This window comes from Oncorhynchus tshawytscha, linkage group LG26 (assembly GCF_018296145.1).
Source record: "Oncorhynchus tshawytscha isolate Ot180627B linkage group LG26, Otsh_v2.0, whole genome shotgun sequence".
Lineage (NCBI taxonomy): Eukaryota > Metazoa > Chordata > Actinopteri > Salmoniformes > Salmonidae > Oncorhynchus > Oncorhynchus tshawytscha.
In genome coordinates this window covers 9284195-9297156 of record NC_056454.1, presented here as the reverse complement: position 1 = coordinate 9297156, position 12962 = coordinate 9284195, and the positions used below count along the sequence as shown (strand labels likewise).

Genomic DNA, 12962 nt, shown 5'->3' with positions numbered 1-12962 from the left:
GAGAACCACAAGCTCCAAAAAACTGAGCCATAGAAACCCCCGAACGACACAGTGAGAGAAAGGAAGAACTCAGGTCACATGTCAGGGGAGCAGTAAAAGTGAATGGGAGGAATTGAATACACAATGATACTGTAGTTCTGAGGGGACGATACGTCGTTGGTCTGTGTTGATGGCTCTGTGGGTGTGCAGAGTGAGACCTTAGAATCCACCCTCTCTCCCACAGCTGGTGGAAGGAAAATAGATAGATAGTGAATTCAGTGTTTTGGTCATACTCATCAAGCTTTTCACTGAACCACATACGTGCATTGTGCATGTAATTGCGCTCATAACGCGTTATACACGGGTGACGCATAGAAAGTGATCAATCCTTTCCTCCGTATCACGACTGTTGTTAAACATGCTCTTTCCATGTGTAGAAATACAATTTGGTTAAGTCGAATTTCTCTTTTGTGCTGTGGTTGTGTAGCTGCCACCGGGTTTATCTGGGATAGAAACAGCGTCGCATAGCTGTTCCTTTTACTGATAGGCTGTCAATATTGTGTAGGTGAAGTTGCAAAAGGAATCTGCCTGTGATGTGTCAGTGTTGTGAAGTTGTCTGCGACAGTGACAGCATTGTGTAGACGTTTGTAATCATACTGTTTATTCGCTGTGGGACTTCTCTGATTGACAGCATGAATAGCTCTTCCAGCGTAGCTGTACACTGCCTGCTTTTTGGGGCCGGCAGTATTTGGGTAGGCAGGGTTTTGGTGCGACTGAGAGGTGGCTCAGGGCCGTGTTGTAGTAACCCTCTACTTTGCTGACCTCAAGAACATGGCGCTTGTCTCCTGGCTGCGGGCGTGGCGGGTGAGCGGGTAGCATGCCCAAAGCTCCTGAGCCCGCTTTCCTTCCATTCCGCTATCGCCACCACAATTATAGGCCTCCACTGAGCAAACCACGCCCCCCCCCCCCACACACACACAGCTGTCTGCAGTGGCGGCCTTCCCGCAAGAGAGAGAGGAGGTATTTTTAGGAGGCTCGGTACCTCAGACAGCTGAGATACACAGAGGAGAGTGTGCGTCACTGACTGTGTCAGCATGCCTCTGGCACTTGGGTGAAGAGAATGAGTAAGAGCTCCCGAGTGGCGTAGCGGTCTAAGGCACTGCATCTCAGTGCTAGAGGCGTCACTACAGACCCTGGTTCGATTCCAGGCTGTATCACAAATAGCCGTGATTGGGAGTCCCATAGTGCAGAGCACAATTGGCCCAGCGTCGTCTGGGTTAGGTTTTGGCCGGGGTAGGCCATCATTGTAGATAAGAATTTGTTCTTAACTGACTTGCCTAGTTAAATAAAGGTAAAATAAATAAAAAGTGACAGAGTGAGGAGGTGAAGGACATAATGAATTATACCGGATGAGTAGAGAATGGAAGCATACCTTGGTGGTAGAAATACATCTAAAGAGATGCAACTAGAAAGCAGTACTGTTATGGAAGTATTTGTTCAGCTGCTTTAAAGCGCACACACACACACACACACACACACACACACACACACACACACGTCAAGCCTCAATCAAAAACTGCACGCATCATCAACCCCCCCCCACAACCCCTCTCTAAAACAGACGACAACCTTGGGAAAGCCACAGCGATCCATTAGAGAGCCAGTGTGAGTGGAAACAAGTTTTTTTTTATAGGCCTGCTATGGAGTGAATCAGTGGATATCTATGTGGTAGATGAAAAAGGCTTGGTTAATAAGGCTAGCGGATAACGAGTTTTAACAAGATTTACGACGCCGTCTTAGCTACGGGACATCCTGGGTTTGTAGGGTGGGATCCAAAAACCTTCCTGCCTCCATCAGCTAGTTCCTGCCTGTAAAGTGTCGTCGCTGAGGTGTGCTTTCGATGTCGAGGGAAAATTTATACTGTTCTGCTCTGCCATGGCACGCAGTCGCACTGAATGTGTTTGTTCAGATTAAAGGCGCAATATGTAGCTTTGTGTGCCTTTTAACCAAATTCCCATAAAAATGTGAGGTACTGTATACATCCGTCCTTCTCATTGAAAGTCAGATAAGCGGTAGATCTGTTCTATGTGTACTATTTCTACATGTTGTTTTTGCGTCTCTTTACCTTCGGTTTAGATGGTACAATGATTTTCTATACTTTACATTGCTTGTTTTGTCGCAAACTGAAATTAGGGGAACATTTCAGAATTTTGGCAACTAGGTAATGCAGAGCGATTTCTACACATTGTGTCTTTAAATAAAAATAAAGTTGAATAAAAAGTACTTACAACATGTTTCTGTATTACCTGTTGCACATTTAGTTCCTCGATGCATGGACCTTGGTTGGATTGTGTGCATGTGTGTCTGTGTATTACTGTGAGAGTGTGTGTGTGTGTGTGTGTGTGTGTGTGTGTGTGTGTGTGTATCCCGACACTGTGGGGGAGCATGCTTGGGAGGACCTGCTAAGCCTCAGGGTTGAACACCTCTTTCTCCTGAGACAGTCAGGCCTAACATAAATCCCCCTGACCCACTGTAATATCCTCATCACACGCCAACACACACACTCAGACTCTCTCTCTCTCACACAAACACACGTATAGGTACCACGTAGACACACCCACCCACGCATTGACTCGCTACCGGTACCCCCTGTATATAGCCTCGCTATTCTTATGTAAATTCCCTGTGTTACTTTTTGATTTAATAGATTTTTTTTTATTACTTTAGTTTATTTAGTAAATATTTTATTAACTCTATTTCTTGAACTGCATGGTTGGTTAAGGGCTTGTAAGTAAGCCTTTCACGGTAAGGTCTACACCTGTCGTATTCGCCGCATGTGACAAATACAATTTGACTTAATTTGTAATTCATCCTCTCTAGCATTTCTGCGAAGATAACACCGCCACCTCTGTGACTACTCAATGCGCTCGACCTATAAAGCTCCCCGAAGCCACCGAAACCCTGAAGATCAGTTCCGCAGGTGGTCGCCCAACACGTCAACTTTCCCATAGAGGTGGCTCTGGAGTCTGCTATTCCTTCTCCTCTGATCTTTACTGGGGCATTCCTGTAGCTATTGGATTTTTCACCGATATGAGAAGATGAGATGAGCCACGTCTCTCTCTCTCTCTTTCATCTGCACTGTTTTCTTTACCTTTTTCCCAGTGAGGTTGTGGGCTTAGAGTTTTGGAGAGAATAGACTAGACGGAGGTGGGAGATTTGCTCAGAGTGCTGCCGTAGATTAACACTTTTTGGGGGATTGAGTCTTTGTGTAGGGGACTTTGTTCACAAATAGTTCACCCAAGTTCTCAAAATGGCATCCATTCTCTCATTGCGCTGAGTGATAAGATATGCAGACGCACTAACACTCAAACACGAGCGCGCGCACACACACACCTCTTTCAGAATGGAGGCAGCTTTTCCCTCAGTGGCATTGACAAGAAACAGGGAAACCTCCCTCTCTAGGAACTCTCTCAATCTTCCACTCCTCCTTTTCATCCCTTGTGTGTGTGTGTGTTTTCATGTGGACTGCTCAACAGCAAATGAGGAGGAAGAGGATATAGCTTGACTGGACACACATGACTTCAGTTTACAATCGCTAATTAGCAATAACTCATGTACAGATTCCCCCTGCGATGGACTGAGACCGATTGCGGGAGCTTAGAAGTAGAACCGTCGACTGCCGAAAAGAGATCCATCCTCACCGTCCGGCCTAATCCACCCAGGAGGGGCACGCCAAGACCGGCTAGGGTAGTAAAATAGACCCCCCTGGATACAATACCTCCCAAACCTACTAATCAACAAAGGGTTAATGCTAGCCATGCCTACATGTTAGGCTCAAAGGCTTTTCCGACCGTTCACAAAAAAGCATGGGAGAGCAGGCAAAGAGACAGGGTAGAAAACACATACACAGACAGACACACACACACACACACACACACACACACACACACACACACACACACACACACACGCACACACTTCAAAGCCTTGTCATCTGGCGTTGCGGAGAGCTGGTTTGAATTAAGCTCAATTCTCCTCTCTGTTTCCAAGTTCATGGTGAGAGAGGGAGCGAGAGGGAGAAAGAGACGGTGCTTCTGGTTTTCATTAGGGACCATTTTCTTATCTTTTTTTCTCTCTCTTTCTGGAGTCTGGCTTGATCCCCTGCAAATGCAACGTGGCACTGGCTGTGAAGAAATTAGAAGATGACGCCCGCGAGGCAGGCATCCTCTTACACAGAGAGAGAGAGAACAAGAGAGAGAAGAAGGGAGAGAATATGCTGCTTACAAAACAAGAGACAAAATAAGGAGTGAGATGGGGAGGATGTGTGCGTGTGTGTGTGTATGGTTTGTGTGTGTGTGCGCGCGCGTGTGAGAGAGAGTAAGTGTGTATGTGTCTGTGTTTGAGAGAGAGAGAGAAAGACATAGAAAGAGACAGAGGGAGAGCGGATATATGGACTGTTGGGCTATGCTGGCCTTATTCCTCTGGGTTCTGTTAATCAGAGAGGCTGAGGAGAGACTCTCACTTCCGCACTGTGGAATTGAAAAGCGCCAGGGGCCAGCTGAGTGACATAAGGGGAAGACCCACGTACGCCTTCTCTTAGTTCAATTCAAGAATATTTATTGACATGGAATGTGTAAGAATTGACATTGCCAAAGAAAACATATCAAATCAATTACCCTCTCTCCCGATCTACTTGTGTAGATCTCATGGGTTTGGATAGGTGTAAGCAATATGGTGGAATTTCCACCTAGCCTATCAGAGGTTGAGGTGAAGCTAGGATGTAAAGTTAAGGTTGTATCAATAACTTACAGTATCTCATAAAGGTCATGAACTTTGCTGGCTGTTAGCCTGTCAGGTCATTGCTAGAGGACTATATAACCGAATCAACTTTTAGAATATCTGCCGTGGCTGAAAATCTACCTTTTCACATTACATTTTCTGTTGTTGTGGGGAAGGGGAATTAACAAAGAGGCAACTCGAATTAACTCTAAAAGGCTTTTATTAGACTACATTTACAAGCAGTGAGAGAAAAAAAAAGAATGCTGCGAGTGGTATCAGATCCTGACAAATAGGTTCCGGAATGAAACGGTCCAAAACTGAGAGGTGCCGGATCCTGTTCCAGCAGGATCAAATTAAGCACTGGTTATACTGCTATAGAGAAAAACAGCCAATGGATGCCAAGATACATGAGGCATGACAACAACGTGAGGAGCGACAACATACGGTTTTCTGGCCTGAACTACTACAGTATCACAGAGTATCAACAAACAAGCTGTCTAACCCTTTCCAAACAGTTGGTCTTGCAGTTCTGTCACTTGCAGCATCAACAGAATGGGGCAGGATGGTTACTAACAATTCATTGTCAGAATCTTAAGAAGTTTCCAAATGTAGCTTCCAAAAGATCCACTAAACTCCACTACACTGAGCCAACACGGGTAGGACGGAAAACATTTTGGCACCAGTACGCTGTAGTTTCCCAATTCCTTTACCAGAAAGACTGGTGTTGGGTGACACTGACTTCTATAAATGTAAGGGGGAGCTACTCTTCTTGCTTGGTTGAGAAACAACAACAAAGGATAGATTTGAGCAACGCATAACATTTAGCCTTGCTTTAAATGGCTCTACAACAACAAAAGAGACACTACCTGAAGATGGGCTACAGGTGATGCAGATGGTAGGGACACATCGCTTGAGGGTTTTTCACGTGTTGCATATACTGTATAATAATATGTCGTAGGTACATATGCACCCTAATATGTATCATGTTCCACATTTCAAATGCTGTGTAAATCCATATGGCATATATGATATTGTGGATTGTACAGCACATGCTCCATCTGCCTTGGATGTGAGAGGGCCAGTTTGGGGTTAGGTGAGGAGCAGGGTTACAGTTGAAGTTGGAAGTTTACGTACACTTAGGTCATTAAAACTCGTTTTTAAACCACTCCACAAATTTCTTGTTAACAAACTATAGTTTTGGCAAGTTGGTTAGGACATCTACTTTGTGCATGACACAAGTAATTTTTCCAACAATTGTTTGCAGGCAGATTATTTCAGTTACAATTCACTGTTTCAGTGGGTCACAATTCCAGTGGGTCAGAAGTTTACATACACTAAGTTGACTGTTCTTTTAAACAGCTTGGAAAATTCCAGAAAATTATGTCATGGCTTTAGAATCTTCTGATAGGCTAATTGACATCATTTGGGCCATTTGAGTTTCAGTGTACCTGTGGATGTATTTCAAGGTCTTCCTTCAAACTCAGTGCCTCTTTGCTTGACATCATGGGAAAATCGAAAGAAATCAGCTAAGACCTCAGAAAAAAACTTGTAGACCTCCACAAGTATGGTTCATCCTTGGGAGCAATTTCCAAATGCCTGAAGGTACCACGTTCATCTGTACAAACTATAGTACGCAAGTATAAAACACCATGGGACCACGTAGTCGTCATACCGCTCAGGAAGGAGACACGTTCTGTCTCCTAGAGACGAACGTACATTGGTGCGAAAAGTGCAATTCAATCCCAGAACAACAGCAAAGGACCTTGTGAAGATACTGGAGGAAACAGGTACAAAAGTATCTATATCCACAGTAAAACGAGTCCTATATCGACATAACCTATAAGACCACTCAGCAAGGAAGAAGCCACTGCACCAAAACTGCCATAAAAAAGCCAGACTAAAGTATGCAACTGCACTTGGGGACAAAGATCGTAGTTTTGAAGAAATGTCCTCTGGTCTGATGAAACAAAAATAGAACTGTTTGGCCATAATGACCGTTGTTATGTTTGGAGGAAAAAGGGGGAGGCTTGCAAGCCGAAGAACACCATCCCAACCGTGAAGCACAGGGGTGGAAGCATCATGTTGTGGGGGTGCTTTTCTGCAAGAGGGACTGGTGCACTTCACAAAATAGATGGCATCATGAGGGAATAAAATGATGTGGATATATTGAAGCAACATCTCAAGACATCAGTCAGGAATTTAAAGCATGGTCGCAAATGGGTCTTCCAAATGGACAATTACCCAAAGCATACAAGTTGTGGCAAAACGGCTTAAGGACAACAAAGTCAAGGTATTGGAGTGGCCATCACAAAGCCCGGACCTTAATCCCATAGAAAATTTGTGGGAAGAACTGAAAAAGCGTTTGCGAGCAAGAAGGCCTACAAATCTGACTCAGTTACATCAGCTCTGTCAGGAGGAATGGGCCAAAATTCACGCAACTTATTGTGGGAAGCTTGTGGAAGGCTACCTGAAACATTTCACCCAAGTTCAACAATTTAAAGGCAATGCTACCAAATACTAATTGAGCGTATGTAAACTTCTGACCCACTGGGAATGTGATGAAAGAAATAAAAGATGAAATAAATAATTCTCTCTACTACTATTCTGACATTTCACATTCTTAAAATAAAGTGGTGATCCTAACTGACCTAAGACAGGGAATTTTTACTAGGATTAAATGTCAGGAATTGTGAAAAACGGAGTTTAAATGTATTTGGCTAAGGTGTATGTAAACTTCCGACTTCAACTGTATGTGGAGATTGAGATCTGGGGTACATTAGGGGGGCACGGTATCCTGGTTATCAGTTATCATAGCATAGTGTGCAGCCAGCCATTGAGTGAGTGAGTGAGTGAGTGAGTGAGTGAGTGAGTGAGTGAGTGAGTGAGAGTGAGAGAGTGAGATAGGCTTGATGTGTGTCTACTGGTACCGGCAGCTCAGACCGCTCATCTTCAAAGTGGGGCGTCGCGAATTGCCCTCTGCCCTGCATCCCACCATATGTCTGTGTTTGTGAGTATATGCATGCATTCATTGGTGGGTGGGTGGGTGAGTGTGTGTATGCACACATTGGTGCCTGTGAGCATGCATGCATGAGTTTCGCGTGGTGTTTGTGTTTTCTTGTGTGTTTGTGTTGTGTATCTATATGTGCTTGCTCGCATTATGTGTGTGTACAGTGTGAGTGTGTAGGTGGGTTATAAATAGCCCCAGACAGCGGACCTAATGGAGTTCAGCCATGGCATCAGCCTGCTTGGCAGATAAAAGAGGCCGCCACAAAGCCTTGCCTCGGCCGTGCACTACAACACATCATACTTCATGTTTCATGGCCTCTCAGCCATATAGAACCCACTTACTGTTATTTTTGGACGGGAGCTTTTCACACAGTCATGGTGAACCATGTCCTTTTTCCCCCAGATGAAATTCTCTCAGTACTTCTGCTCTGGATGAGATGTAATGTTGATGTAGTGTATCATGTGAATAGATATTACTGTAAAATAGACAATGTGTGGACAATATGTACACTTTTGGGACTATTTATTTGGTTCCTTTGTACAGGGCAAATTAATGCACCTGAAGCGTATGGAATAATTTGACATATGTATTTGACTGAGATTTGACTCCAAATTATGGTTGTATTTATAAACGTGGTTGTATTTGTGAACATCACTTGTATTTTTGGCAGGGATATTTGACATAATTTGCCCAATCCGTTTTCGCAGTCCTTTTGTTTTTGTTTTCTTCTCTCTAAAAATAATCTACTGTTGTCCTGAGTCTGCGATCAACCATTTCTATGTACTATGTTCCAATCCTAACAGCTAACAATAGCTTACTGTATCAGTCACTTCGGCTTAAGTTGAAAGCTTTGGACATAGACAACACAGGGTATCATTTACATTAAAGGCAAGAAGGCAGTGAGTGATATCGGAGTGAATTATCCCTTTAATGTGTGTCTGTAGACTTGCGGCCTGACAGTAGGGTGTACAGTGGGGTCCAAAATGATTGACACCCTTGATAAAGATGAGCAATAATGACTGTATAAAATAAAAAAATTCAAATACTGTGCTATATTGCATGCTCCAAAAAAGTGGGAAATTATATGATTTTATAATAATATAAATGCTCAGAGAAAGATATTTTGCTTAACAAGTATATATATATATATTTGTTTTCTCCAAAAAGGTATGAGTCAAAATCATGATAATAATTAAAGTAGTCAAAAGTTTAGTATTTGGTCCCATATTCCTAGTAAATTTGATTATAAATAAAAATAGAATTATGTTTCTAAACACTTCTACATTAATGCAGATGCTACCATGATTACGGATAATCCTGAATAAATCGTGAATAATGATGAGTGAGAAAGTCACAGAGAAAGTCATAAGACATGCTAACCTCTCACCATTACCAATAGCAGGGGAGGCTAGCGTGTCTTGGGGGTATGATCTTTGACCTTCAGTGACTTTCTCACTCATCAATAGCTCATACTCTCAATATAGCTCAGTATTTGAATGATTTATTTTATACACTCATTATTGCGCCTCTTTATCAAGAGTGTCAATTATTTTGAATCCCACTGTATATGGTTCCAGAGGTGGGAACTGTCAGGACAGACAGACCACTGGGACATTCAGCCTGTTGAAATACAACCCTCTCCTCAATCGAGTGCTCCCTAAGCACTCCACACTCCAACAGCCAACCCCCACCACTACAAATTCCCCACTAAACAGGCCCCTCATTTTCTCGCTTTTTCACTCTTCGGTTTTCATGAGCTGGTGTTCCCAGCTTAAGAAAACATCACCATACTCTGTGGTAGCTAGTCTGTGTTTGTGTGTTACCTGAAGGCAGCCAGGTACTCTGCGTCTCCCATGGGTGGTTCTAGCCCCCCAGTGAAAGCCATGTTCACATTGAAGCCCATGCCTGCCCCAGTGCCCACCTACAACACACACAACACAACATAGGTTAGTCACGCACACAACAGGCACACACAGGCAAAATTACACACACCATAACATCTGAACATTGATTGACCATTCCTCTGTAGAGGGACCATATCGAAGCCCTTTCTAGTAATATATGTAGTATCTCTAGGAAAACACTGCTGGGATTCCTGCTATTTACCTGTCAAAACTCAGATTACAGCTGCCGGGCAAGAGCACACACTATTATATGCACGCACACACACAAGTACACGCAACACACACTTTTACATTAAGTCTGGGCAGTTTACAAACAACCTCAATAATCTGATCTAAGTGGCGGTTGGCCTCATCATTAAAAAAACATGTATCAGGAAATGCTACAATAGGACTACTGTCAATATTGTAGTAATTATTAGGGGAGAGCCAACAACAGTTGAGTTTTCTTTATGTTGCCAATTTGACTGTGAATAACAGGAACATTTCCAAAAATCTATTTTCTGGTCATTATTGGTTATTGAGCCAGGGATGGCAGAAATTATATTGCCCAGTGTTTGACTGAATGGTGAAACACGGCCACCATTTAATTTGATGATCAGTGTTCAACTTAGTGAGTGGTCACCAATTGGCAAAATTGCTATAACTTTCAAAAAATTCCAAGGTTCCCCCTCCTGATTCTGGGAAGATCCTGGAATCAGGAGGGAATAAGTCAAAAATCCTCCAACCAGAAATTCAGGAAAACCTGGGGATTTGGGGAAAGTGACAAGAACCCTACGCTTCAGTACATCGTTTTTTATTAGCAAGAGGAAAGCATTGGTGTTGGAAAAAAATTCTGCCCCATGGCAAAATGTGTAGAATTGCAGGGAATTAGCTTTAAAACTGTAAAATGGTGTCTCAACGCCATTGCAAAATGTGTTGAAATACTGGAAATGTGCTTTCAAACTGCTCCCAAGGATGAACCAGACTTGTGGAGGTCTCTTCGCTCCATGGCAAAATGTGTAGTATTGCAGGAAATTTGTTTTAAAACTATAAAATGTTCTCTTAGCCCCATGGAAAAATGTGTTGAATAGCAGGACATTTTGCTTTGAAACTGCAATTTGTCTCTCAGCCCCATGACAAAACATTTAGAATTGCAGAAAACTAGCTTTGAAACTGCAATTTGTCTCTCAACCCCCCAAACACTAACGTTGCCAATGCTGCTGAAAAAAATCATGGGGGAAACACCACACACACACACTCCGCCACTCACCTCTTCAGGCGCTCCACTGCCGGGGAAGAAGTTGCCATCGTCGTAGCGATGGAGTGACAGATAGAGAATGTTGGGGTCGCTGTAGAATGCTTGTTGCGTGCCATTTCCATGGTGAACATCCTGACAGACATGGAGAGTGGCGGGCTATGGTTACTTCCTGACTAACAACCAATTTAGGATCAGGTCTCCACATCCAAATCCTATCCATAAGCATTTTGCGCTAAACAACAAAATCAACCTTGGGTCAGTCGTCAGATGGGCATAGAAGACTAATAGCAAGTGGAAACCAGAAAAAAATGCTCTCCATTGTCATGCTTAGCCACTATCTAACATCCTACAACCTTTGTGAATAGTTCAGAGGGTTGTTTTAAGAGTACAATTGGATTAAGTCTGTTTTACAAATCCCATTGCTGGGTCACAATATCTATTACTTTCCATTTAATTTCAGTAGACCTACCTACATAGTCAAACATAAAAAAGTGACTTAAGCTTCTATATCGAGGCATGATCTCACACATGACAACTTTTAAAGAAGGTTATTTTTAAACTAAGTGCCTATTTCTTGACGGGACTGCTTCAGAAGTTTCTATAGAGATATTTTCTAATTCGAAAGGCCTTTAAAATGTTAAAAAAAAGCTCCTCTTTCAGTTTCTGACCAACAGTTGAAGTCAGAAGTTTACATACACCGTAGCCACTTTATTTTAAGAATGTGAAATGTAATAGTAGAGACAATGATTTATTTCAGCTTTTATTTATTTCATCACATTCCCAGTGGGTCAGAAGTTTACATACGCTCAATTAGTATTTGGTAGCATTGCCTTTAAATAGTTGAACTTGGGTCAAACGTTTCGGGTAGCCTTCCACAAGCTTCCCACAATAAGTTCCTCCATTCCTCCTGACAGAGCTAGTGTAACTGAGTCAGGTTTGTAGGCCTCCTTGCTTGCACACACTTTTTCAGTTCTGCCCAAAAATGTTCAATAGGATTGAGGTCAGGGCTTTGTGATGGCCACTCCAATACATTAACTTTGTTGTCCTTACGCCATTTTGCGACAACTTTGGATGTATGCTTGGGGTCATTGTGCATTTGCTAGACCCATTTGCGACCAAGCTTTAACTTAACTGATGTCTTGAGATGTTTCTTCAATATATCCACATCATTTTCCATCCTCATGATGCCATCTATTTTGTGAAGTGCACCAGTCCCTCCTGCAGCAAAGCTCCCCCACAACATGATGCTGCCACCCCCGTGCTTTACGGTTGGGATGGTGTTCTTCGGCTTGCAAGCCTCCCCCTTTTTCCTCCAAACATAACGATGGTCATTATGGCCAAACATTTTTGTTTCATCAGACCAGAGGACATTTCTCCAAAAAGTATGATCTTTGTCCCCATGTGCAGTTGCAAACCGTAATCTGTCTTATTTATGGTGGTTTTGGAGCAGTGGCTTCTTCCTTGCTGAGCAGCCTTTCAGGTTATGTCGATATAGGACTCGTTTTACTGTGGATATAGATACTTTTGTACCAGTTTCCTCCAGCATCTTCACAAGGTCCTTTGCTGTTGTTTGGAAATGATTTGCACTTTTCACACCAAAGTACGTTCATCTCTAGGAGACAGAACGCGTCTCCTTCCAGAGCGGTATGACGGCTGCGTGGTCCCATGGTGTTTATACTTGCGTACTATTGTTTGTATAGATGAACCAGACCTTCGGCCATTTGGAAATTGCTCCCAAGGATGAACCAGACTTGTGGAGGTCTACAATTTTGTTTGATTTCTTTTGATTTTCCCCTGATGTCAAGCAAAGAGGCACTGAGTTTGAAGGAAGGCCTTGAAATACATCCACAGGTACACCTCCAATTCACTCAAATGATGTCAATTAGCCTATCAGAAGATTCTAAAGCCATGACATAATTTTCTGGAATTTTCCAAGCGGTTTAAAGGCACAGTCAACTTAGTGTATGTAAACTTCTGACCCACTGGAATTGTGATACAGTGAATTATCAGTGAAATAATCTGTCTGTAAACAATTGTTGGAAAAATGACTTGTGTC

General features: G+C 42.9%; 1 protein-coding gene across 7 annotated transcripts in view; it reads right to left on the bottom strand.

Moving 5' to 3' along the window:
* Positions 1-12962, bottom strand: part of hdac4 (histone deacetylase 4) — a 234635-nt gene that overhangs the window by 27660 nt on the left and 194013 nt on the right. For all 7 annotated transcript variants that reach the window (XM_042306738.1, XM_042306737.1, XM_042306740.1 and 4 more), the window contains 2 exons: positions 10919-11038; positions 9589-9686 (listed from right to left, as the gene is read on the bottom strand). In XM_042306738.1, coding sequence (XP_042162672.1) covers positions 9589-9686; positions 10919-11038 — 218 coding nt within the window. The remainder of the gene's footprint in view (positions 1-9588; positions 9687-10918; positions 11039-12962) is intronic.